Source organism: Mya arenaria, chromosome 3 (genome assembly GCF_026914265.1).
Source record: "Mya arenaria isolate MELC-2E11 chromosome 3, ASM2691426v1".
NCBI lineage: Eukaryota > Metazoa > Mollusca > Bivalvia > Myida > Myidae > Mya > Mya arenaria.
In genome coordinates this window covers 5,531,458-5,559,457 of record NC_069124.1, presented here as the reverse complement: position 1 = coordinate 5,559,457, position 28,000 = coordinate 5,531,458, and the positions used below count along the sequence as shown (strand labels likewise).

At 35.3% G+C, this 28,000-nt stretch overlaps 2 protein-coding genes and 1 pseudogene across 2 annotated transcripts; 1 reads left to right on the top strand and 2 right to left on the bottom strand.

The window, feature by feature from the left end:
• Window positions 1-9: 9 nt before the first annotated feature.
• Window positions 10-14,704, bottom strand: LOC128228256 (myotubularin-related protein 2-like). The gene is made up of 16 exons (XM_052939450.1): window positions 14,445-14,704; window positions 13,753-13,831; window positions 13,313-13,407; window positions 11,791-11,901; window positions 11,346-11,447; window positions 11,048-11,131; window positions 10,781-10,855; window positions 10,224-10,298; window positions 8,825-9,013; window positions 7,555-7,646; window positions 4,448-4,541; window positions 3,931-4,081; window positions 2,973-3,121; window positions 2,561-2,677; window positions 1,546-1,725; window positions 10-1,347 (listed from the first exon to the last, which is right to left on the bottom strand). The coding sequence occupies exons 1-16, from the start codon at window positions 14,583-14,585 to the stop codon at window positions 1,195-1,197; spliced, it is 1,887 nt and encodes a 628-aa protein (XP_052795410.1). The 5' UTR covers window positions 14,586-14,704; the 3' UTR covers window positions 10-1,194.
• Window positions 14,705-17,059: 2,355 nt separating this feature from the next.
• Window positions 17,060-19,842, top strand: LOC128228257 (uncharacterized; annotated as a pseudogene).
• A 720-nt stretch (window positions 19,843-20,562) lies between these two features.
• Window positions 20,563-21,501, bottom strand: LOC128228371 (uncharacterized). The gene has a single exon (XM_052939660.1). It carries the CDS (start codon window positions 21,499-21,501, stop codon window positions 20,740-20,742), a length of 762 nt encoding a protein of 253 aa, XP_052795620.1. The 3' UTR covers window positions 20,563-20,739.
• Window positions 21,502-28,000: the final 6,499 nt, after the last annotated feature.

The window sequence follows — 28,000 nt, the reverse complement described above, 5'->3', positions numbered from 1 at the left end:
CAAAAGACATTAAAATTAATTCATTTACTTGCATTGCGTTTCTCTTTGTTTATTCTAACACATAAAACACATTATGTTTATACAACAGACTTGAAGCCTAAACCTAGACTTCTATTTCGTAACTTTAAATTGTATAAAATCATAAAATTTAGACACAGTGCATTATATAAAAACATCAAAACAATAAGAATTACAACAAAAGATTATAAACTTCCAACAGACCTTAAAGATATACCGGTAGTCTTAATAAATGAAACTTACTATAATAATCATACTACTATAATAATCATAGCCTAATACAAATACTAAAGCAAACTAAAAATTATGTACATTATTGCACAAAAAAGCAAGAACCCTTTCCTTGCTGCCATAATGGTTTGGTGGGTTGAAAAATATAAATTTAATAACTTTTAATACTTTCAATCATTAACTTAGAAATGGTTAGAACTTCAAAAGTATAAATCACTATTTCACAAACAAGTGCACTTATTACAAATTATCATCACATTTTTGTCCAGCAGATCAACAAACTTGTACATAATTTTCTGTTTAAATAATATTATGTAACATGTACATCACTTGTGCTGACTCAGCAGTGTTGTGAAATAAGATCTTATTGAGAATAGTAGTAATAAAAGATCAATGCAATAAGCTGCTCCTGTGTGTCTGATCAATATAATACAACATACTAGTATGTAGTACTAATATTTTAAGTCTGAATAATGATGAATATGATGCTAACAATGCGGTTTGCTAACAATTCCATTCAGCTCGACAATTATTGTTAGAAGTATTTCTGTACATCTGTTTCAAACTAGAATACCTCAATTTTGCACATAGGGTGCAGAATTGATATATATCGTTTTATATATCCTTATTTCAAGCATTGCCATTTGTTGCCAGGTTAAAGTATAATTAATGGTTCTCAGCAAACGTGTGAGGGGAACCAGTCAGAATAGATTTATTTTGGTTTCAAGCATTATTGCACCTTGACATAAGACAGGATGCATTGAGACTGGAACCAGTAAGCAGGAATTGTTCTTGGTTTTAAGAATGCGGGGGTTCTACATGGGAAACCACTTTGAAAGCTTCAAGTGTTTCTAGTTCCCATCCAGGCTACATATTGACAGGAGACGAGACCCTTGGCGGGGAACTGGCCAGCATCCCCCATTGAGGTCTTGGTTTCCATCCATGCTACACGTTGACAGGAGAGGAGACCCTAGGCGGGGAACTGGCCAGCATCCCCCTAGAGTTCTTGGTTTCCAGCTCCTTCTGTAGTTCTAGAACCTTTTGTTGAAGCTGGGCCCGTAACACCAGCAGTTCTCGGTTACGTAGGTGGGTTGGTTCCTGAAGTAAGTTGGCATAATGATTGTCACTACCTAAGATTGAATTATTTAAATAGATTGCTACAACAGTTTACATTGAATGCTTTAGAATGTAGCAAAGTGTTGAATCAAGAGCACCTATGTAGCTACAAGTATATGTACCTGGTGATTTCATTAGTAAATTCTTCCTTTTTTTTACACAACTTTTTTACAAACCAACCTGAGGTCTCATGCGAGGGTTCCAGCGGCAGTAGTAGTGTGTCCAGATCTCTATTCGTCGCATGCTCGCCACCGGAAACAAGACATGCTGGTGGAGATACTCTGCGTACAGCGGGTTTCGGAACTCATCCTTGTCAGAGTTTACATATGACCATAGGGACTTCGTGGTCTCTTTCACTTTCTGAAATATTGTTAGACAATTACTTTCAAAGGTTTTGAGACATTTAGCTTAAACAATTTTCATAATTACAAGAAATATTTGTTCCAATGACTAGTATTTTTTGTCCTTGCATTCCAACTAGAGCCATCACAGAATGTGATAAGTGCCTAAAATGATAGCATATTTGACACGAGGAGCTGTTACAAGGCATGTTAAAGGTCAAGTGGTGTTATATACTCGCTTGGTAGTAAAATGTATATATTGTCCTTAGATTATTATTTTACTTCGTATTGAATTGTTTACAATTACTTACATACACCAATTTAACCCTATATGAAGATATACCAAAGGGAGACAATCATCAACATTAAGCTTGAAAAGGTTGGTTCAAAGAGTTAAAGTTCTTGCACTGTGTTTAAGTTCTCATTGTCATTTGTTCCAAGTAAACGTAACGTTACTTGTACCACAAACAAGTTCACATTACTGCTTCAAGTTTCATTAAATTGCTTTCTAAATTTTTCAAGTTCTGGTTAAAGATAAAATTTGATTCACTGAATTTTAAGCTGAGAAAGGTAGCAGTATATAAGCATTATTGTCATAAAAGGGCGTATTGTTACTGTGATCAAATGTATGAAGTTTAAATTTGATATCTTGTTATCAAGAACAAAAAAGTGAACTGACAAAGTGACTCAAGGACAGGCAGTCAGGGTGATTAATATAGGGCACTTGCAAAGTTTTTGCACCCAAGAATATTTGCAACCATCAGAACACAGACAGTAGTACAGGTAGTCCAGGATTATTGCAAACTTTAAACACACACATAGGTTTGAACTAAACTACCCATCTAAGGCCATACCATTTCCTTCATCCTGGCCGCCTCAGTGTTACACAGGAACGTTCCAAATAGACAGCTGTACAGATGGTCGAGGATTATGATCAGGAAGTACTCGTTGAATTCAAATGCATTTGGGAACTGCAATATGCAATTGCATGTACAGTGTAAAGGTATTGACAGGTAAAAGCAATACACTTAAAAAATAATACCAAATAAGTAATTCTTTAATGGTAAAAATTATGTAAGACAGGCATTGCAATTCCTTAAGAATGCTGCTTGTAAGTGATGAATACATATACAGAGCATTACTGGAATAGAAATGAAAGTTCTAAATGGTAGCAATATATTCTTGATATATATCATGTATTGATCTTGGTAATTGGTACCAAACCTCCAGAACAAATGTATGAAAAATCCCATGATATCCCCTCACCTGTTTGGTCATCTGCCAGACACAGTCAATGAACTGCAGGAAGACAGGTGAGCGGTCAGCGTCAGAGTGTTTGTCCTCGCCATGCCCCACCCGCTGGGCAAACTTGTGTCCGATGGCTAGCCACTCCTTCTCCAAGAGAACCTCAAAACCTGCACATAAATGCATGAACCATTTTGTAATTTTATATTGTAACTTGTCAGCAGCAGCCAGTGTTCGAGTGTTTGTCTCCATCTGATTGGAAAACTTACATCCCAGGGCTAGCCATTCCTTTGCCAGCAGAATCACAAAAAAATGCACACAAATACATGAACTTATTGTCAGACCATTTTAATATTTCAAAATTGAACTTGTTACTAGCAGTAACAACCCGCTTGGCAAGCTTATGAAACTCTTTCACTAGTAGAACTGTAAATCTGCAAAGTAATACAGTATTTCATACTGTTTGGTCCTTCATTTTGTAAATTCATTGCTTTTTTGTAACATACTGCCACCCTTTATTAAGAGATAATTTGTCATAACTTAACAAACACCTAAACCAGAAACACTATAAAACAGATGAGGTGAACAAGAACACTGAAGATGAATACCAACAATCCTTTGTTTATCTCATTTAAGCAACAAATTATCTCAACAAATATACTTCAAATGTTAGGTTTCTATGTTTTTATAAAAAGTGAGGAAGAATTTTCAAACAATTTTTCTTTAAGTATGTATCCAAGAGATGGCAGATGTACCATCCTGTCAAATCCAGCACTGTAAATCTAATTTCAATATCACACCTTATCATATCTCACTGAGTTTCCTAATATCAACTATGGTTCAGAGTTATGGGCCTTACAAAAGCATTGTGATAAATTAAGTTGTGCCATCTTGTCCAGTCCATCACCTCAGTGAACTTACATTGACATCCTTATTCAAAATCTCGCTTTTGGATTTTAGGAATGAAACCTCCACTTACCAATTATGGTTCTGAAGTATGGATCTAACATAATCATTGCTAGAGAGGTTAGCTGGGCTGTCCTGTCCCAGCCATCACTACAGTGGACCAGCACTGATGTCTTGTTGTTCTCTACTTTGTCTGCAATCTTAACTGCTCCTGCCATGATTTGCTGAAAAAAAAATCACTAAGTTCCCACTAAGGCACATTTCACACCACGTTAGTTGGCATAAATTTGAGATATGATGCATGTCTACCTCATTTAAAACTTAGAATTGACAGATGATGTATTTTTTCATTTTTAATACTTTCATAATTGAAGCACCATACAGTCTTAATTGATTTATAATTTGATCTCTCTAAAAATAGGACTCTTTCAGATGACAGTTTGGTGTAATTTCAAAATGAATCACTGAATCCTTATAATAGAAATGTAACAGCTTTATACCACACACTCCTATTTTGATTTCAACATTAGTACACATGAAAGGCTTTCATGCAGAGCATTTATCCATTTACATGCGTTAAGATAAAACACCTTGATATGTTCAAGCCAGTGTGTTGAGTCTATGTTGCTCAGCCATTTAGCATCATCTATTGTCGGATAGACAACATCTCTCAGCTTCCGTAAACTGAAATATAGCCAAAGACTTAATATGTGTATAATATGAGAAAACAAAATGTGAATGCGGAAACACATCAAAGCAATTTTTCATTTTGACAACTGCAATTTTGCAGCAGGGTGTATGTTTATAGAGGAAAAAGTAAAAATGCTGCCATATTCACACTACTCTAACATGCTTTTGACTAAAGCTAACCTATATTTACACTGGTCCAAAATATCTTGCAGGAAAATATTCTGAATGAGTTTCTTAAAGACTGGATAAACGCTGTTCAATCCATGAAAGGAAAAAGGAACTTGAACATAATTAACATTTTGTCATATCCCCACTGGTCTTAGATATTATGTTCGTAAATATTCTCACTAAGTCTCATGTTAAATTCATGTATGCATTTTTATCTTGATCTGTCCTAGTGTCCTAGTTATGTACCCAAAGTGACCCATATTAACAAACTGAAGGTCCTAAATGTCATTCTGATAAATATTCTAACTTAAATTTCAGTAAGATTGGATGAACACTGATGAATTTGAGAATGAAATAAGAAACTTTAACACAAAAGCTTGTCTTAATATTTTACCAAGTGACCTAGATTTTGACCAAGTGATAAATATTCACACAATTCTTAAATATCATGCTGACTAATATTCTGACCAAGATTAATGAATATCAGATAAAAATAGTTGTATTTATGACACAGATGATCACGTCTGCCCACTCTGTTTGAACCAATCTTTAACCCCATTTTTTTATGAAAAGCTGGCTAGTAAGCATTACACTTACAATAGTATGCAAATTGAAAATAAAACAAGAGATGTTTGTCAAACATTATGCCCCCCTGAGCGCCATGTTGTCAGGATTATATGGCCAATTGAATGAAATATGCATGGACCAAAATGACAGCTGATTTGTTGCTGTTTTAAGATTATGACCATTAAAGTGTGAGGATAAAGTGTGTTATGACCGTCATGACCTTTGACTCTTTGAACTCAAAATCCAGAGTCATCAGCTGGTCACCAGAAACCTAAATGTCAAGTTTTAGGGCCATGGGTGCAGGCATTGTCAAGTTATCACAAGACAAGTTTTTTTCGATCAAGGTCACTGTGACCTTGACCTTTGACCCGATGACCCCTTAAATCATAAGGGGTCATCTACAAGTCAGATGCAACTCCAAGTCAAGTTTGAAGGCCATGGTTTCAGGCATTGTTGAGTTATCACTCGGACAACCTTTTACCATTCAAGATCACTGTGACCTTGACCTTTGGCTCTATGAATCCTAAAATCAATAAGGGTGATCTACTGGTCAGGCTTAACATCCATGTCAACTTTAATGATCATAGGTTCAGGCATTGTTGAGATATCAGTGAGGGAAGATTTGTTAACTTTTTTGCGTAAAAGGTTACTGTGACATTGACCTTGGCCTGATGACCCCCAAAGTCAATAGGGGTCATCTACTGGGCAGGCCCAACCTTCATGTCAAGTTCGATGACCATAGGTCCAAGAATTGTCGAGTTTGCTTTCAAGGTCACTGTGACCTTGACCTTTGACCCCTAAAATCAATAGGGGTCATCTACTGGTCAGGCCCAACCTCCATGTCAAGTTTGAGGGCCATGGGTGCAGGCATTGTTGAGTTATCACTTGGACAACCTTTAATCATTCAAGGTCACTGTGACCTTGACCTTTGGCCCAATGACCCCTAAAATAAATAGGGACAATCTCCTGGCCAGGCTCAACCTCCAAATCAAGTTTGAGGGCCATGGGTGCAGCCATTGTCAAGTTATCACTCGGATAACCTTTTACCATTCCAGGTCACTGTGACCTTGACCTTTGGCCCAATGACCCCTTATATCAATAGGGACCATCTTCTGGCCAGGCCCAACCTCCAAGTCAAGTTTGAGGGCCATGGGTGCAGGCATTGTCGAGTTATCACTCGGACAACCTTTTACCATTCCAGGTCACTGTGACCTTGACCTTTGGCCAGATGACCCCCAAAAACCATAGGGGTCATCTCCTGGTCAGGCCAATTCTCCAAGTCAAGTTTGAGGGCCATGGGTGCAGGCATTGTTGAGTTATCAATTGGACAACCTTTTACCATTAAAGGTCACTGTGACCTTGACCTTTCGACCAATGACCCCCGAAAACAATAGGGGTCATCTACTGGTCAGGCCCAACCTCCAAGTCAAGTTTAAGGGCCATGGGTGCAGGCATTGTTGAGTTATCACTCGAACAACCTTTTACCATTCAAGGTCACTGTGACCTTGACCTTTGACCCATTGAGCCCAAAAAACAATAGGGGTCAGCTACTGGTCAGGCCCAATCTCCAAGTCAAGTTTGAGGGCCATGGGTGCAGGCATTGTCACGTTATCACTCGGACAACCTTTTACCATTCAAGGTCACTGTGACCTTGACCTTTGGCCTGATGACCCCCAAAAACAATAAGGGTCATCTACTGGTCAGGCCCAACCTCCATGTCAAGTTTGAGGGCCATGGGTGCAGGCATTGTTGAGTTATCACTCGGACAAGCTTTAAAATTATTTTACCATTAAAGGTCACTGTGACCTTGACCTTTGACCCGATGTACCCCAAAATCAATAGGGGTCATCTACTGGTCAGGCCCAACCTTCATGTGAAGTCTGATTACCATACGTCCAGGAATTGTTGAGTTATCACTCGGACAAGCTTTGGTCTACCGACGGACCGACCGACCGACCGACATGCCTGTGCAAAGCAATATACCCCTCTTCTTCGAAGCGGGGCATAATAAGTCATGTTGACGATGAGTTATATCAGTGAGATATAGGGTAAAAGTATACATCAAGCTAAATCAACAGCACAACCTTAATATTTGTTTATTTTTAAATTTTACAATCAATTCCAAGTTGACGCCTAGATGTCTGAAAACTGTTTTCCATGTTCAAAATTTAAATATAAGACAAACTATAAGAAAAGAAAGATAATTAATTACTCTATAGGAAGACTTGTATATCAAGAAGAATCAAAGTCAGTACATTCATTGAAACCTCACCTTTCTCTCATCACATGTATGTTGTGTATGTCCAGGAAGACAACCTCCGCCCCATTATACGCATCCTCACTCTCGAATCCACCTCCCTTTGCCTAGGAAATTTACAAGACATTCCTATTAAGATAAAATAAAACTATGAACATCTTAAATATGACAGAACAAATATTACACTTAATTATTTTTTGTTGTTCTGTTCAACAAGCTTGTTAACAAATTATTTGTGTTCCCTTTTTAATGATATAGCTTCACATGCTTTTAGTTTCAACATCAATTGCTTGAAAATTCACTTCATGGTTTTGAATTAAAATCTATCTAACCAGTGACCAGCTTGACCTGGTATATCTACCTTGCTGGCTACATGACTTGGTATATTTACATTGCTGGCTACCTGACTTGGTATATCTACCTTGTTGGCTACCTCACCTGGCATATCTACCTTGTTTGCTACCTGACCAGGTATGTTTACCTTTCTGGCTACCTGGCCAGGTATGTTTACCTTGCTGGCTACCTGACCAGGTATGTTTACCTTTCTGGATATCTGACCAGGTATGTTTACCTTGCTGGATATCTGACATGGTATATCTACCTTGTTTGCTACCTGACCTTGCTGGCTACATTACTTGGTAAATTTACATTGCTGACTACCTGACTTGGTATAACTACCTTGTTGGCTACTTGACCTGCTATATCTACCTTGTTGGCTACTTGACCTGGTATATCTATCTTGCTGGCTACTTGACCTGGTATTTCTATCTTGTTGGCTACTTGACCTGGTATACCTACCTTGTTGGCTACCTGACCTGGTTTATCTACCTTGTTGGCTACTTCACCTGGTTTATCTACCTTGTTGGCTACTTCACCTGATACATCTACCTTGTTGGCTACTTGACCTGGTATATCTACCCTGTTGGCTACTTGACCTGGTATATCTATCGTGTTGGCTACTTGACCTGGTATATCTATCGTGTTGGCTACTTGACCTGGTATATCTATCGTGTTGGCTACTTGACATGGTATATCTATCTATCTTGTTGGCTACTTGACCTGGTCTATCTACCTCGTTGGCTACCTGACCTGGTATATCTACCCTGTTGGCTACTTGACCTGGTACATCTACCTTGTTGGCTACTTGACCTGGTTTATCTACCAGTTGGCTACTTGACCTGGTTTATCTACCTTGTTGGCTACTTGACCTGGAAAATCTATCTACCTTTTTGGCTTTATGACCAAGTAGATCTACCTTCTTGGCTGCTTGACCTGATATATTTACCTTGTTGGCTACAGCATTCATGCTGGGCCTTGCATCCATAATGTACAGTTTGTTGGAGTGTGCATTTGCATCTGTGATCATCTGAACGAAGCTCTCATCATCTTGGTTACGTTTTCCTGTCACCCCAACAAGCGGCTGGCTGGATCTTGTGATTGTTGCCTGGCTTTTGGGGTGGATCCAAGATAGCACCTGCAATAAAGGATTACAATTGGTGGGTTTTTATAAATTACATGTATTTATATTTATAGTAACTTTTTGGATTTTCTGATCATCATTTTTGTAGAACTCCTACTTTACATGTAGTTTCCATCAATACAGGCATGTTTATAACAGTTTTTTGAAATAGCATGGTCAAAAAAGCTCTATTGAAGAGGTTCTTTTAAAATTGATTATTTCTACAAGAACAAAAAACATAAATAAACAATATCAATTCCTGACAAGTTTGATATTTATTTCATGATTTTTTTTACTGAATACACTATATGCTATAAATCTTATGTTATAAGTCATAGCTTAAAGTTCTGAAACAAACCTAGTATATAGGCTAAAATACACGTAGTTTATTATAGTGACCAAACCATAAAAAATTATGTACGTAGTAAGTGGGTATCAGCGGGTGATAATTGAAAATATTAAATTAGGAGAATATTTTTTTGAATTAAGTTCTCCTGTTTTACTTTTCTATTGACATACTCTATAACAATCTGGAATACAATGTTTTTATCAACAACATTTCATGTTTTTGTCAATTATAATAAATTGATACAAATGCTAAAAGATAGGTTTCTACTCCTTAACAAATGCTAATTTGAGAATAAAATAGTATTTTTGGCTTTGCTGATTTGTATTTTAGTAAACAATTAACAGTGTGCAAGAATATAACCTGATTTTGCACATGTTTTAAAATATACAAATTACTGATATTGTTTAAATGGTTCTGAACTTATAACATAAACTTAAAGCCTTTATTCTGCCACAAATTCTTTAAACATCTGAACATAAACCATGGAAGAAATCCATTGTTTTGACTAAATACAGCTACTTTCGCAAAGTGTAACAAAATACTCATATCGATATTAATATCGTATAGGCAGAACACTACTGAACTTAGTTCTTTTTGTGGTTGCAGTTTAATTTCCTTGATGCATTCTTGGTCTTTAAAAACATGTGTATTATTACTATTTTTTATAGCTTCTTATATTACCCTGTCTAATTTGCTTTTGTTCAGTAAAAAAAGATCATCAGAAGAATTCATCAATCCTTTGTTGCACTAAATGTTCATATATATTCTAAATTCACATTTTTTATACAAATTACTTGATCTTCTGTGTGATGTCCTATTATAATGGAAGTGCTGTGTTTTCAGAAATTATTCTTATAAGAAAGGTGAGACACTTACTGGTATTCTACCACGAGACCTGAACACTATCACTTGTTTCAGGAATTCATCAGTGGCACTTTTTGGCACAGCAAACTGTAAAATAAATATTTAACCTAATTGCATATGTACTAATTATTTAGATACTTGAATTCATACATTGATCAAACATTTTGATATACAAATTGGTAAACACAACATCTCATGTTATTGTAGCACATTAATAAACAAAAAAGCGCAAGGAGATGCCAACTTTCCTTAATTTACCTTGGTTGATCAATGGGCATAATTAACAGTTATTTTAGCTAAAAATATGGGTCTTGCTATGCATGTACCTTTAATAGTTACAATACCATCTTTGTCATATTGAACATGTATGCCAAGTTTTATAATAATTTAAAGCCAACAATTAAAAAAATTGCACAACAAAACAACACTAATGCTAATGATAACAATACCTTGATATTTTTCTAAAAAACAAAACACACAAAAAAAACAACTGACAAACTGAAAACATTCTGCCTTTTAAGAAACTTCATAATCCTTAGTGATACCATTATTCTAAGAATCAACCTTACCACGCTTGGGTATGTGTCGATCACATCAAACTTTTCATTTAGACGACTGATTCTCCAGTTGTCATTAGGAACACCCTGTAAAAAAGGATTATTGCCCATTGCGTCACAAATATCAACCTCATGTCTGTATATGCAAATCACAAATAAAATTATCATTCAACAGGATTCAAAACAATCTAAATAAAGATAAACACAAATTTTATTTTGTAAATAATATTTCCTTCAGCATGTACATTTCTATAGTACATTTGACAACCTCCCAAATACCTGTCTACGTAGTTCAGCCTCATGGTCGTACACGGCCCAGCCATCCACACCATAGTCTTCTTTGTACTCAAACGCAAACAGTGGCTGAAATACAACCAAACTTAATCAGAAATTCATTAGGTAACTCGAAATCCAAACGATGTATGTATGTTCACAAATATTACTAACTAACAAAGGGAAGGTACAGTAAATAAAACCTGAAAATGGAAACTGAACTTTTGGAATCTTTAAATGCTAAAAGGTTCGCCATTGTAAACGCAAAAAATAATGAATTATATGTATAAGTGTGATAGCATACCCGCTTGTTTGTGACAGGGAAGGCAAAGTTGTGGATCTTTTCATACACCAATCGCCGCGAGTGATTCTCAGGTTTGTGGGCAAACCGAAGGCATCTCATATCCTGAAAGAAAGTCATTTTATAATTAAACTGCATATAATACATTCTTATTTATAAAGACTTATCCTTTAATGTGAATTTTTCAACCAGCAAAAATGAGATCTTCCTGTATAATTGCAGTGACTAATGTTCAAAAGAATTGATGTATGTGATGCTAAGGAATCAATTAATAAAAACTGTATACAAAGCTTAGAAACATTTTCTCAGTATCAGTGGAATTGAATGTACAATTAAATTGTTCTAAAAACATTCAGTATAGAATAGCTATCATATTTTGCATGGTTTAAAGAAAACTGAATTCATTAAAGATATATTTAAAGAAAAACTGTGAACATTGTGTGAATACCTTGCAGTGTAGGTCAATGCAGTAGGAGTTTTCTCCCCTACTTGTTGTTCCGCCAATCTTGTCAACACGGCTGATCACCCCCAGGGGAACATCAAGGGTGAATGGAGTCTCCTGTAGAGTTAAACATTGTAAATAAATTAATGCATATAATGCAAAAAAGATCCACAAAGTACATTAGACTTTTCTTTAAAGAACTGAGGTCAAAGGAATGTGAGAAAGGCTGCCCCTGATTAAGCCTTGTCAGAGTAAAAAGCCAATTGACTTCTAAGCAAATTATATCCACTATCATGAAGCAAAAAAAAAACTAGAGCTATTACTGGATGTGATTTATATCCCAAATAAACCACCTTCTTTTAATAAGAAGTATCTCTGGGAGTGATGTGTGCTCCTTGAATGTCCTATATTGTTGAGAAGACATCAGTTAAAGGTCCTAAGTTCTACTGTATAGAAATATTGACTAAAACATCTGTGAAATAATTAAGGCATGTAATTTTATTTCTATTTCCAAAAAGCATAGCACAGTTGACTGTTAGGTTGACTGTTGCTGTATTAATAGCAGGATAATTATGAGTCAGGTATTAACTAATAAGTTTGACCTTCAATAGTATTTGTCCTATCGGTGTAAGGAGAGTGAAGGAAAAATATCAAGAATAAAGTATTGAGATGATATATATATATGCAAAGCGAGGTAATTATAATAAAAGGGCAATAACTCTAAAAATACCAGGTGGTGAGGGAATAAAAAGGCAACATTGCCATAAATAAGGCAATGTAATCGAACCATTGGGTAAACAAAAACAAACTCGATTACAACTCTCAGTCAGAGCATTGCCCATTCACTACATTAAAGTTTAATGTAAGAATTAGAACCTTAACCACACAAAACAAGTACTGGGACTTGATAAACCTCCAAGTTTCAATTTGACCTTTGAAATAAGAGCAAACATTTGATGAGTGATACACCTTCCCATGGTGCTCTACAGTTTTGTAAAGAATTTCCGGCAAAAATTAAAAAGTTATGGCAGAGACACAAATTATTGTTAGTTGTGTATTGTGTACCTGGTTTACCTGCATGTGTGACAGACCTTACCATGGTTCGCTACAATTCTGTGAAGATTGATTGAGTTCCCATTTTAACAGTTAAAACCTTTAACTCCAACCCTAAGGCTAATCCTTGACGGAGATACAAATCATTACTATGATATGGCAGCTTTTACATTTATGCTCTTCGTGACACATTGCACATGATTTCAATTAAAATCTATATGGCAAGATTAATTAAGATAAGCAATGCTTACAGGATTGTATTAAATCTGAACCAAGCAAAAATCTTATTAAGTGTATACTGGACAGCATGTATGTACATATAAAGTTCATGAACAGAAAATGAAATCAGATTAAAACAAACAAACACCAACTGAATAGATTTCAGAAAAGTTCAGACAGCAGACAGTGTTTAACCGCTGAGTACAATCTTTTATATCTTAAGTGTAAGGCTGGAGAGCAAATTACAAGACCATACCCTGTCTGTGCTTTTAAAGAACAGTTTGTAGTTGGTGATGGTCAGTGTTCCCTTAATGCAGTCAGAGTAGGGACACAGATAGGTGACATCCTTCCCTGAAATAGATACAGCAGTTATGAAATAAATAAATTTAGAACAGAGCAACATTGTACATACATTTTCTGCTATGTCTACTTCTTTTATCAAACATGCCTTTTCAAAAGCTTGCCATTTAGGTCTTTGCCTAAAGTTAAAGAACACCTAAATCACAGGAGACTCAAAGAGCAATATACAAACCATGACCGGTTTCCTCATGGCTTTGATTCACAGTAAGACCACACTCTCCAAACTCATTACTTTTAGGAAAAAAACGGTGGTTCCAATACATTATAATATCACTGATTCCTATTCAGCTTACAGTGTTCATTAAACTTACGGAATAATTGAACACACAAACTTACAAGACGAATCCTGAACTATTTCGCCTGGCAACAGAGGAAGATCATCTGAGTGGCCATATTTTTTATGGTCTTTGAAAACCTGAAATGAACATAGTACAGTTCACAAAATATTTAAGCTTTCAATTCATTGAATTTTTTTGTCTTATTTATTTTGTTTGTCAATGGTGTACCTAAGTCACTGGAGCCTTACAAAATAGTGTGAGACTAGTTTTAGTTTTACTTTTAGATGGTCTTATCAGTAAACAACAATTCAGTGAACATCGGGTGATAAAGTTATTGATATTAATGTAATCCTTGTCTGGCCTTTTTTTTTACCGATGTTAAGTTATCCTAAGAGGAAAAGTGTGGGCATGGTGGGGCTAGAACCTAAGACTGCTGAACACTAGTATGGTGCTAAAACCAAGTAAGCTAACCAGATGGTTGGTTCTTACCCACAAACTATTCACTCCTCCCAAAATTACCTTTCAGGCCGATCGAAGCATTCTTGCTCTTTACTTCAGACACCAGTGAATAAATCTGGCCTGGGGTGTTGCTACAAAACCAAGACAGCTCGAAGACATGCACGGCTCTCGGAACACTAGCACATCACTCTAACAAACTGAGCTAACTTGGCGGCAAGTGCTTACCCAATACACAATATGTAAAAACAATAAGCCAAACGTAAGGATATCAAACCAAAAAAAACATCAAACCTTCATTTCATGGGCGTGTACATTTTCAGAGGAAGACGATGCTGACGAGCAGATTGATTTCGACGGGGAGCCGGTGTCTTTTTCGCTTGATGATTCATTGATTGGATAGGAAGCGGATTCTGATATTGAGTTTGAATCCATTTTGTTTATTGTGCCTTATTCGATTCCTATTTCATGCAGTGAGTGATTGTATATAAGAAAATTGTTATGTTTTCATTAATTTCATTTTGTTTTGCAAAATGTCAAAAAAGATATTAACTCAAAGTAAAAATAAAGAAAAGATTTTGGTTACAGTCCACTATGCAAAAGTCGGATTTATTTCCGTATTGTCGATTATTAATTATTTAATTTAGTATGTCGAAGTGATGCATGAAACGTGTACATTTTTATAAAAACTAAAACGCTTCTTGGGATTAACAACAAGCAAGAAAAATGACAACCATGGTATACAACGCCTCCGGTCCAAGTTAAATTTGTATTGAGTACGTACCAACTTACACTGTTGCGTTCACGAACTTTTAGTTTAATAATAGTTTATTGCAGGTATGTTGACAATAAATCAATACAAATATATCATATTTACCTATATATATATACCTTATTTAAAACAAATGAGTGATTATCTGACATGCAAATTAAGGGATCGGGCCACGAGTTATACCAACATCAGTTCCGGCCCTCTCCCAATACAAGTTACTTTCCAAACAAAATCTCACTGAATCAACACCTAGATTCTTTGTTGACGAGTGTGTGCTTTATCGCCACATCCATTCCAATGACAGGATGTTGCACTCCTCCAAAATGCCAGGTAATTTGAAAGTACAAACGAAAGTCACGCAGACGACATTTCAACGTCCTTGGACATACAGTAAGAAAACATACGTTTTAGCAAAATATTAAGGCCCGACGTCCACAAATCACCGATTTTGATTACCATCTCAGCACTTTCACCATAAAGCCAACACCATCCGACCCTTCCTTTGATGTAGCATTCAACAATGCTCAAGAAAGACCGTAGAAGTCCGCATTACTACTCTGACGGTGCGGCCTCTTATGGAATACGCCACCGTCAACTGTGGCCATTTCATTTCACGGATACCAACATTTGAAAACTGAAAATGGTCCAGCGTAGGTCGTAGGTCAGTCTGACTACAGAGGAACTACATGTACAATCACAATATCCATGCTGTAATACCAGTGGCCGACCGTCCTCTCATAGAGGCTGGGCATAAGTAACGGCGATGTATCGCATAGTGTACCGCCGGGTTAATGTATTCACAAAGTACCCAAGACCTTCCAGCTCTGATCGAGGCCATAGCTCGTTTACCTGGTCCAATTCGATATGTCTCTGTATTACCAGAAGGTATACTGGGCGTGTCCCTGGTGTTTTCATTATATTAAATATATATACAATAGTTGTTTTTAACTTCACAGAAAAAAAATATATAATTAATTTTAAATTTGTTTTCAAGTTTGAATTTTTTTATATTATTATTTTGGACGCAAAGCTGCATTTAGCAATTAAAACAAGAAGCAATAGACCAAGTATAGTCATAGTATTCAAACATACTCTTAACACATAAAGGAACGTCATCAATCCATTTTTACATCAAACATTTGTTGATGGTACACGGACGGAAAATGTATTAAATACTTAAAATTAATTTACAAAAGTGGAGAAGTAACGTACCCACGACCTTGACCCACTGACCAAAAATCAATTCGGTTAACCTACTGGTCTTCACCAACCTGCATAATATCAAGTTTGAAGTCACCTGGAACGAAGGTTTTTTTAGTTCTTGATCGGAAAAAATATTTTCAGCACAAGGCCACCACGATCTTGACCTTTGACCCACTGACCATACAGACAGGCGTACATACATACAGACAGACGCAGAGACAGTCGCACAGACAGACGTACAGACTGGGACCAATAGTACTCCCAGGTACAGACAGACATGTAGTGTGTGTGGGTAAGAACCAGCCGCCCGATTAACTCAGTTGGTTAGAGCGCTGTGCTAGTGTTCCGGCGGTCGTGGGTTCGAGCCCCACACCGGGCGCATTTTCCTCCCAGGTTTACTTTACTGGTGGCAGCGGTAAACGGCAGGAGTGCCTCCGTCGGCCTTTAAGGTTAATGGGGCGAGGAGTGTAGTGTGTAAGAACCAGCCGCCCGGTTAGCTCAGTTGGTTGGAGCGCCGTGCTAGTTTTCCAGCGGTCGTGGGTTCGAGCCCCACACCGGCCGCGCGTTCAGTAAAGATGTTTGCGGCGAACGTTCGCTGTTTGGTTTCCCGCTTAACGTGTATGCGCTGCGTTGCAGCAGGGATACAAAACAAAACGTTTGCGAGCGTTTTGTAAACGCTCGCCTTACTGAACGCACTGCGGGTGCACTTTTCCTCCTAGGTTTACTTTAGACATACATACAGCCGCACTTACAGATGCACGTACCGGCGCACAAACCGGCGCACAGACAGACATAATAAAATATAATTTTAATAAATAAGAATTTGGGAATCCCGAGAATGACGCAACTTCCGCGCATGCGCATTTGCTGGCCGTCAATCGATCGGCCAAATCGCCATTGTTGTTATTATCTGAACCGTAAAATTTCAAAGGTCATGGCTGAAAAAGTACGGGAAATCTTGACAGATGTGTCAATTTATGTTAAAGGACTTGATAGTGAAGCGAGAAAAAGGTATTTCTCCAAACTGATGTTTGATAAAGGTCTGAAAACTCTCCCAGACCCGTACAAAGTTCCTGATGAGAAATGGAGTCGTGATTTGACAAATTGGCCCAGTCTAGATTTCGGACAGCTTTATACCTACCTGATTTTGAGTCCAGCCCTCTTCAACCCCACATCCATGAGAAATTACAAGAGCCTTGAGGCTTACAGGTACAGAAACATGTATATAAACCATACAGTATAATCGTTTACATGTTGTTTAATGAAATTCGTGTACATGCACTGCATTGTACATGTATTGTATGCTCTTTTCAATATTCTTTATTTAAACTGTTTTAATAATATGTGATTTTTATCTGTGCTGTAAAGATGTCTCAGCTTATAACAAAATACATGTACATAATAAGAGTCAGTACTTACATCTATCATAAAACTACATATATTTGTCAGTGGTTGGGGTTACAAACCTTTAATATGTATTTTCTAGATATGTGGAAAGCAAACATGTGCAGGTTGTACACTACTACAACGTTGAAGAGAGTCCATACTGCTTTCTGCGAGCAGCTGTCACCCCGTCTATGCGGACCAGGGACGAGCCCCATTCAGCCTGGGTGTGTCTTGAAAAAGTTAGCGCTGAAGTCTACTGTGCACATTGCACATGTATGGCAGGGTATGTTAACTTTTTTCGCAAATATACCAAGGCAAATAAATAATAAAGATTATTGGGTTCACTCAAATTTCATTAAATGAAATAACAACGGATAATAATAATTAGTTTAATATAGTCAGTCTTGTTGTCATATTGTTCCGTGAGAGTGTGGGATTGTGTTGCAGGGGAACAGAAATGCCAGGCAGGTATTCAAACCCAGAATACCTTGATGGGAAGTGAGTGTGCTAAACACTGTGCTAACCACACAACCGAACTGTTCTGTGTCGGAAATATTAAATGCCACAATGGAGCCTATTTGTGGTTGTTTTCAGCAGAGAATATATATATATATATATATATATATATATCTGGTTCATTTTTTTAAACATGTTTCTAAAATAATTTTCAGGTTGGGAGAAACATGTAGCCATGTAGCTGCCATTCTCTTCAAAGTCGAGCTAGCTGTCCGATGGAGATACACAGAAAAGTCCTCCACAGATGTCGGTCGGATGTGGAATCAGCATTTCAAAGAGCAGGTAAATTTGTGATAGAAGTTTTATTTTCAATTTAAAGATGCCTTGTCAGTAGGAATCAAATATGTTGGAGTATAAGTGAGAAATGCAGTGAAAATAAACTGTTTTAGTTATTTTATTGGCACCAAGAATGTTTCATTCTCTACCTAATTTATTGAAAAACTAAGAAGCAAAATAATACATGAGCAACAGTAATTGCACTTGTAGTTTTTTCGGTTATGAATAACATGTGATATTTACACATAAGGTTGACCCAAGTCCTGTAACGAAGATGCAGCACTTGTTCGGGAACAGAAAAAAGAAGGTCGAGTCAGTCAACACAACGAGTCGCGATCCCCTGCCAAGTGAAGAACAGCTGAAGGCCCTGTATGCCGCATGTCCAAATGCATCATTTTTCAACCTGATACCAAGTGTTGTCCCAAACCAAAAACTTGCACCACCAATCAGAGAAGATCCACTTCCACTGCTTCCCATGAACTTGTACAATAAAAACAATGAAAACCTCCCTGAAAATGAACTCCGATCTAAGGCACAAGACATTATTTCTTCTACTAAAGTTACATCTGATCAAGTGATAACTCTATTTAACAAGACAAAAGGACAGAACATCTCTCCTTTGTGGTATAATCATAGAAAAGGAAGAATTAATAACAGCAACAAAGGCTCATGATGTTCTTACTCTTAAAGACTCTACATGCCCAGATAACTTGGTGATGCGTGTTGCTGGATACAAATCATATGACCTCAGCAAGAAGGATTGCGTAAAGTGGGGACTTGACAATGAATCCAGTGCAAGAGACATGTACCAACAGCATGTTAAGTCTCAACATTCAAACTTTGGTTGTTCTCAGTCTGGACTTTTGGTGAGTGAAACAAGTCCATACTTGGGAGCAACAGCTGATGGCGTTGTAAGTTGTGTCTGCTGTGGAATTGGCACACTGGAGATCAAATGTCCATTTAAGCACAAATCTGTAATGGCACTAGAAGCCGCTAAATGTGACAAAGAATTCTGCCTTGATAAGAACTTAAAACTTAAACAAAAGCACAGATACTATACTCAAGTGCAGTTCCAGATGCTGGTTTATGGTGTCCAGTATTGTGACTTTGTAGTTCTGACTCAGCCTTCTGGGACACCCAGTCTTGTAATCATTCGAGTTCAAAGAGACAGTCAATTCATTGACAACCTTGAAAAGAAGTGTAATGCTTTTTTGTCTCACCACCTCCTCCCTGAACTTATGACATCAAAGCTGAGAAACAAACAAGTAGTGAACACGCCAACTGAAGATGTACAGACTTGGTGCATATGTGAGGAACGCGAGTACGGGAAAATGATCCTGTGCTCCAATGAGGACTGCCAGATTGGCTGGTGTCATTATGGCTGTGTCAATGTGAAAAGGAAACCAAGGGGTAGATGGTTATGCCCGAGGTGTAAGAAATAGAAACTGGTGGTCAGTGATGTGGTGACACCTTAAAAGACATAACATCATGGTGTAGGACGCCAAGTTTATGAAAGTGCAAGCTTATCATTTTGTCAGTGCTCAGATACATACATTCATGAATATATTGAAATTTATGTTTGTTTTGAAATCTATATAAATTTACTTTAGTGCTCAAACTGTCTTGTTTTGATTATTATACAGCAACCTACATTAAATCCTAATATATGTTTCAGCAATGATTAACTGAATACCATAAGTATTGGTACCATTCACATTCCATGCATGATTTTTAGCAACAAATCACTTTTACAGTAAAGCTTATATCAGACTGGAAGCACTAGGTAGAGATGGGTTTTAAGCCAATGGGGATTGGTCAAGATATCTGCCCCATGGCATGCCTAGTAAAGGCCTGGTGTCAAATGAACAGAAAATTGGTTGAAAATAAGGTTGACTTTCATTTGAAATGCATTATCATGTTATGACAATTGCTTGCCAATTTAAAGTTACACATTAAATATGGATTTCTACTCACACTGTCATCTTGAATCGATAGCTTATACTAAAGATCTCGCCAAAACTTTAACACTTATTTTTCTATTGTTAAACCAGGTTTATATTGCATTGCGCATTGGAACTTATTTGTTCTTTGAGTTTGTTTACAGTCAATTGACGGCAGCTGTATTCCTAAACAAATGGTTTATAAAGGCAGCCTCTTAATTTTGATTCATTTTATTTGCATGTAAGAACTGACTATGCCAGGTCTAATAACATTTATTAACTTTATATGATATAACATGGAAAATTAAAAAGAAATAACTTCTTGGAAATAAATAAATATTTTATTTTTTATGACATGAACGTCAGTTTACACAATGAATTCAAATCAGTCAATACAAGTATTATAAAATAATCAACATTGGAGACATAAAAATTTGTATAATACAAGTACTATTCTAAAATCACAAATGAGTGTACATGGAATGCATAAAAGCAGTTAATTGACCAGATTTGGATGCAAGTTCATGATTGCCGCTGATATTGTCATTATACTGTCAGCATGTGGAACCATATTCGAATGCATTCGATCTGACAAGATTCTGAAGTTCTTCAGTCTTTCCATTGCCCTTTCCACATGGATTCTTACATTTGATATTTTTCTCCCACTTTCAACATCCCTTGCGCTCAATTGCGATTTACCTCTGGTAAATGCAGGTATGACAAGTTCAGCACCTAACTCATTTAGTTCATCACCAATTAAAAAACCACGGTCAGCAAGTATCACATCACCATGTTGAATGAAGTCAAGATATCCACAGTCATTAGTTAAAACTTTGTCAGAAATTTTTCCAGGATATGCAGGTGAAACAAAGGAGACAGCTCCAGCCGGAGTGATGCTCACTAGAAACTTCACTGTGTGAGTATGTTTGTATGAACTGTATGTCGCGTTTCTTGCTTCAAAGTCAGCTGGCGCAGCAATGAAAACCTTTGTGCAATCAATTATAGAGACACATTTCGGATAGGTCTCTTTGAAACACTGCGGTCGGGAACTCATAACTTCTTCTCGTTCAGGCCAGTGAATGAGGAAGGTCAACTTTTTGGCCAGAGCTGGAATGGCTGAGTGTATGTAGGTCGTCACCGATGACTCAGAGATCCCAAATCTGTATGCCAGATCCTTTTGTGGTGGATTAAGTCTGATTTTCATCAGAGTAAGCAGAAGCATGTCTGAATCTTCAAGCAGTTTAGATTTAGGAAGCATTAAGAAGTTAGAGCAATTTTTTATTTTTTTCCAAAAATAGATCGGAAATCGAGGTGAAATCCAGATTCCGATAAGTGAAATCCACTCATTACTCATTAATTTTAATAAATAATTTTCTGTTTCTGTATATTTATTAGAAAGTGCCTCATAAAAGGTTTATATTTCAAATTTTATTGAAATTGGTCAAAAAATGAAGAAGTTAGAGCAATTTTTCGAAAATAGATCGGAAATCGAGGTGAAATCCAGTTTTCGAGAAGTGAAATCCACTCTTAACTCAGTTTTATTAATTATTAATTTTCATTTTTTGTATACATATTGGAAAGTGCCTAATGAAGGGTTTATATTTCAAATTTTATTGAAATATATCATTAAATGAAGAAGTTAGAGCAATTTTTCGGAAATCGAAGTGAAATCCACATTTTGACAAGTGAAATCCACTTTTTCAGACGTGAAATCCACTCACAACTCATTTATTTTTAACAAATTAATTTTTCTGTAGAACAAATAATTGAAAGGGCTTCATAATGGGTTTATATTTCAAATTTTATCCAAATTGATCCAAAAATAAGAAAGTTGTAGACCTATTTTGAAAAAAGATCGGAAATCGAAGTGAAATCCACATTTTGACAAGTGAAATCCACTTTTTCAGACGTGAAATCCACTCATAACTCATTTATTTTTAACAAATTAATTTTTCTGTAGAACAGATAATTGAAAGGGCTTCATAATGGGTTTATATTTCAAATTTTATTCAAATTGATCCAAAAATAAGAAAGTTGTAGACCTATTTTGAAAAAAGATCGGAAATCGAAGTGAAATCCACATTTTGACAAGTGAAATCCACTTTTTCAGACGTGAAATCCACTCATAACTCATTTATTTTTAACAAATTAATTTTTCTGTAGAACAGATAATTGAAAGGGCTTCATAATGGGTTTATATTTCAAATTTTATTCAAATTGATCCAAAAATAAGAAAGTTGTAGACCTATTTTGAAAAAAGATCGGAAATCGAAGTGAAATCCACATTTTGACAAGTGAAATCCACTTTTTCAGACGTGAAATCCACTCATAACTCATTTATTTTTAACAAATGATTTTTTTGTTGAACAAATAATTGAAAAGGCATTATCATCGGTTTATATTTAAAATTTAAATGGAATTGGTCCAAAAATGAAGAAGTTTGATAAATATATTTAAAATTGATCTGAAAGCGTAGTGAAATCCACATTTTGACAAGTGAAATCCACTTTTCCAGACGTGAAATCCACTCATAACTCATTTATTTTTAACAATTTTTTTTTGTTGAACAAATAATTGAAAAGGCATTATCATCGGTTTATATTTAAAATTTAAATGGAATTGGTCAAAAAATGAAGAAGTTAGATAAATATATTGAAAATAGATCTGAAAGCGACGTGAAATCCACATTTTGACAAGTGAAATCCAGTATTTGGGAAAGAAAAGTGTAAAGAAATAAATTCAATCAAGTATCTTAATATTAATACAGTAGTTGCTTGTGTCCGATGATTATATTTTAATGTTTTTATGTTTTATTTACTTACATTAGTATCATTTAATCCGTTTTAGTCGAGATTTCTTATATAACATTAGATCTAATATCTGAATCAGTTGAGATGCAATATATTGGTGTGTTTTTTACTGTAAGTAACCACTATCCAATATATTAGTTCTATAATATCGTTTAATAATTACTCTTGTCTTTGATCTATATCTATCAAAGACGAGGATCACGACTCTCACGTGCCGTTACTTTCGCATTTAGCGGTTAAGGTGATACATCACATACTGTTTTCCCCTACTATGGTCAACACTACAGACAAGGGTCAGTAGGACACAGCTGAGAAGGTCACGCTTAGGTGTGCATTGCTGAATGTACAGGGTTTAAAAACGAAGCGAACTGATAAATTAAAATCGCCTGAACTGCAGTCGGTATTTAATTCGCATGACATTGTGCTATTTACCGAAACTTGGTCAAATGAAAGTGTTGATTTGCATGTTAATGATTTTCATTATTACGTTTTACATAGAACTCAGAGCAAAAAATCTAGCAAAAGAGATTCTGGTGGTATTATTTTATATCTGAGAGATAACTTTGTTTCAAATGATACTCTCGTATTTCAGAGCGATGATGATATTGTATGTATTAAAATTAGTGGTAATTTATTGTCTTTGCAAAACGACTTGTATGTGTGCTTATGTTATGCAGTTCCCGAGAACAGTAGTAGACAATCAATGATAGAAACAAGTATGTTTGATCGTCTTACGGACTTTATTACTAGCTTAGGGTCTACATGTGAAGAAAATCTAAATTTTATGTTATTTGGTGACATGAATGCTCACACAAGTAATTATCCTGATTTTGTCACTGATGATAATTATTGTGCTCATATGAATGTTTTACCTGTTGATTATGATATTGACCCAGTTATGAATCGTTATTCACAAGATAAATGCCGTGTAAATAGTTATGGTTTAACATTGTTAGATATTTGTAAACATACTGGCCTAAGAATTCTGAATTCAAGGTTTGGCAAAGATAAATATATAGGTCGCAAAACATTTGTTGGGAGTAGAGGTAGTAGTTTAGTTGATTACGTAATAAGTACACAAAATTTGTTTCAATATATTGACGTTTTTGAGGTACAAGATCCAAATATATTAAGTGATCACTGCCTTGTGGATATATCTCTTGTTTTTAATAAACCTGTATCTGTACATGTTGAAAATGCCAAGTCATGTGAAACTAGAGATAGCTTCAAATATGTGTGGAATAACGGTAAAAAGCATATGTTTGCTGAAAACCTATCTTCAGAAAATACGATGAGTAAACTTAATTATTTCAATGTCAAGGTGAATAATGTTAAGTCTTCTTCTGATATTGATGAATGTATTACTGATTTTTCTAATATTATTGACGGGGTTGCGTCCCCTTTGTTTAAAAAGGATATTAAACACACATTAAACGCTGATAGCAATACTTCAGCCACTCATATTGTTGATTGTAAATGGTATACGCAAGAATGTTTTGAACTTAGAACTATTTTTCACAAAATGTTAAATGTCTATCGAAATAATAGATCTGATTTTAATAGACAAAATATGGTTCATGCACGTACGAAATATAAATCATGTATACGCAAATGTAAAATGGATTATGACCGCAATGAAACGGCAAAATTAACCGAGGCAAAACATAAAAACGTAAAGTTGTATTGGAAAATGCTTAAAACTTGTGCTGGTGTTAAACAGTCTAATATTCAAATTGATGTATTTAAGAAATATTTTGAGTCTGTGAATAACCCAGATGATCACTTTTTTAGGCCTGATGAAGATGTTTTGTATTTTATAGAGAGATATGAACAAAATGATTTTAATATAATGTTTCATGAATTGAATGTCCCTATTACTGAACAGTTCTTACTAAAAGCAATTCGTCAACTACAGACAAATAGAAGTAGTGGTCCGGATAAATACCTTAACGAATTCTTTATTAATGGTAAACATGTTTTAATGCCATTTTTGTTAAACCTGTTTAACAAACTTTTTGAAGTAGGATATTTCCCAGAAAGTTGGTCTGAAGGATTTGTAATACCCCTACATAAAAAAGGCAATATCAATGATGAAAACAATTATAGAGGAATTACATTATTGAGTACATTAGGTAAATTATTTTCACGTGTTTTAAATAATAGACTGGTAGAATGGGCAGAAAATTATGGTGTATATATTGAGGCCCAGTCAGGCTTCAGGCAAAAAATGGGCACGGTAGATAATATATTTGTTTTGCATGGTTTTATTTCTCATATGATTAATAACGGTAAAAAATTATATTGCGCTTTTATTGATTTTAGCAAAGCCTTTGATTATGTTGTTAGAGACAACTTGTGGCTGAAATTAATACAATTAGGCGTCCGTGGCAAAATATTGAATATTATAAGATCTATGTACAACTCAGTAAAATCAAGAGTAAAATATTGTAACTCTTTAAGTGAACCATTTAATTATATTTTAGGGGTACGTCAGGGTGAATGCTTATCACCATTTTTATTTGCTATGTTTCTAAATGATATTGAAGACATGTATATACATAGTGGTATGCACGGTATAGATGTCAATATGTTTAAAATATTTCTTATTTTATACGCGGATGATATTGTTTTATTTGCAAACACTGAAAATGAATTACAGAATAGTCTAGATATGTTATATGAATATTGTAATAAGTGGAAATTAGTTGTTAACACTGATAAAACTAAAATTATGATTTTTCGCAAAGGTGGCCGTTTGAATGTTGATACTATGTTTTATTATAATAATTGTCCTGTTGAAGTTGTAAACAAATTTACATACCTAGGTATTGTATTCACTACTGGAGGTTCTTTTTCTGAAGCACAAAACACACTTTCGGGTCAAGCGCGGCGGATGTTACATAACTCGATATACAGGTAGAGTGTTAAGACCATAGCAAATATCTCCCGTGCACAATCAAATCAAATTTGTTAAAAAATTTCTTTAAATATTACTATTGTCGAAAATGGTGTATGCAATATGTAAAAATGTATGTAAAATTCACACTTTCGTTATCAATGTGATTTAAATTCAATATGAGAAAGGTTTTAATTTGTCAAATTATCTACAGCACTAGTGATAGGTCTAATCTAATATGTAATGTCAGTACAACTGGATTTTTGTCACACTTTTTATTCTTTTAAGTCTTATGTTGCATATATACTTTTGACACATACGACGAAAATGTGAATTATTATAAACATGTACATCATGTAATAGGTGAATATAAGTCTTCATTTCCTATGTAAAATGTGCTACCGTAATGCATGTATGAGATCATGTCAACTTAATATTGATGCACGTTTGCCATATTATATATTTTGCAAATTGTACCACATGGGTCTATGACCTTCTGGGAAAAGATAAATAAACTATAAACTATAAACCATATCCGAGAAAGTTGACATAACATACTCGGCGGTAAAATTAAAGAAGTTTAGTACAATGGCAGTAATTATTTTATGCCGAAAAAGAATTTGAGAAGATATGGCAAGTATAAAATGTATCAGAAATGGCAATTGTCATTGCTATGTTTTTATTTTTTATGCTATGAACATGTAGTGTTGGATATACGTATTATTTGATATTTAAACGGATAATTAATTGTTTCTGTGTATTTTGTTTTATTATATTTGGATATTTAAAAGGATAATTAATTGTTTCTGTATATTTCTGCTGTATTTGTTCATAAAATGGGAACCTTTCCGTGTAGTGTATGCCTTGAGGCATGTGCACTTGACTCAATTTATTGTGATAATTGTAAGTTGTGGTGCCATCGTACATGTTGTCAAATGGGCAAGCTTGAGCTTAAGTCTTGGGACCAACGTCATCTCAAGTTAGCGTGTATAAAGTGTGCTTATGTCGGGAATGAGTACAACTACACAGCAGCACTGAATAATATGCTTATTATTGAAAACGGAGACGTTTTATATGAGTTAATGCAATATTTATTCATTTCAAAAATATATTTCATAATAAGTTTAAAAGTACATTAACAATCATGAATAGATATTACTACATCTTTAAATGATTGAATGAAGCCCATTTGAAAACATAAATAACAACTTTATAACAACAATAAATTAATAACTACGTGTTTTTATAAGCACATTTGCGAACTACTACTACTATTACTACAACAAAAAGCATATTTATAACTAACATCACAATAATTGCTTTTAGCTCGTATTAATCTGTGAAATTACGTAATATGTTTCCTGATGGCGTGAAAGTATTTAATGTGTCCTTTGTTTTTGTAGTGCACCATGTCACTGTGATAGTCCTTATGAAATCTTATGTCCTTCATTTCAATGCATTGTACACTTTTTCGAACAAGATTATTGATGCGTTTTCTCTGTGCGTTGAAACTTCTTTTGCTTAGAAATTTGTCTTTGAAGTTTCCCCTTTCTGTTTACCTGTGTATATTTTTTTCATATGTTGCTATTGTTTATTTTGTGTAATTATTTTCCTTAACTGTTGTGAACATACCTTTTCATTATCTCACATTATTGTAAACCAAATTAAACATATGATTTCACTTGGTGTAACTTTGTTCTGTTGTATTTGTTCGTTTCTTTTTTTATTTTTTTTATGATTACGTATATCAACCAATGTACATGTATAAATAACCATAAATAAATGTCTAGCATAAACAAATAATACAAAACAATTTTCGGATTATTTATTAAATTTTTAATATTTTCAAAATTCGAAAGTAAAAAAGGGCCATGATTGAGGGCGCCTCCACGTGGTATGGCCTGGATGTGTATGGATATTGTGTTTATCATGAAATTTTTTTAAACAATTATGCATACACAACAAAACGCCCACAAACCAAACTCACATGCGCCCAAGCCGGGAATCGAACCCGGGTCGCCTAGGTGAGAAGCGAGTGCGCTAACCACTGC

Bases quoted from the DNA above. Each gene is read 5' to 3' on its own strand.
- LOC128228371 (XM_052939660.1), bottom strand. From the start codon at position 21,501: ATGCTTCCTAAATCTAAACTGCTTGAAGATTCAGACATGCTTCTGCTT.
- LOC128228256 (XM_052939450.1), bottom strand. From the start codon at position 14,585: ATGGATTCAAACTCAATATCAGAATCCGCTTCCTATCCAATCAATGAA. The intron at 10,299-10,780 runs GTAAGGTTGATT...TTTATTTTACAG, and splicing joins TCGACACATACCCAAGCGTG to TTTGCTGTGCCAAAAAGTGC. The intron at 4,542-7,554 runs GTGAGGTTTCAA...GCTATATTTCAG, and splicing joins ATACATGTGATGAGAGAAAG to TTTACGGAAGCTGAGAGATG.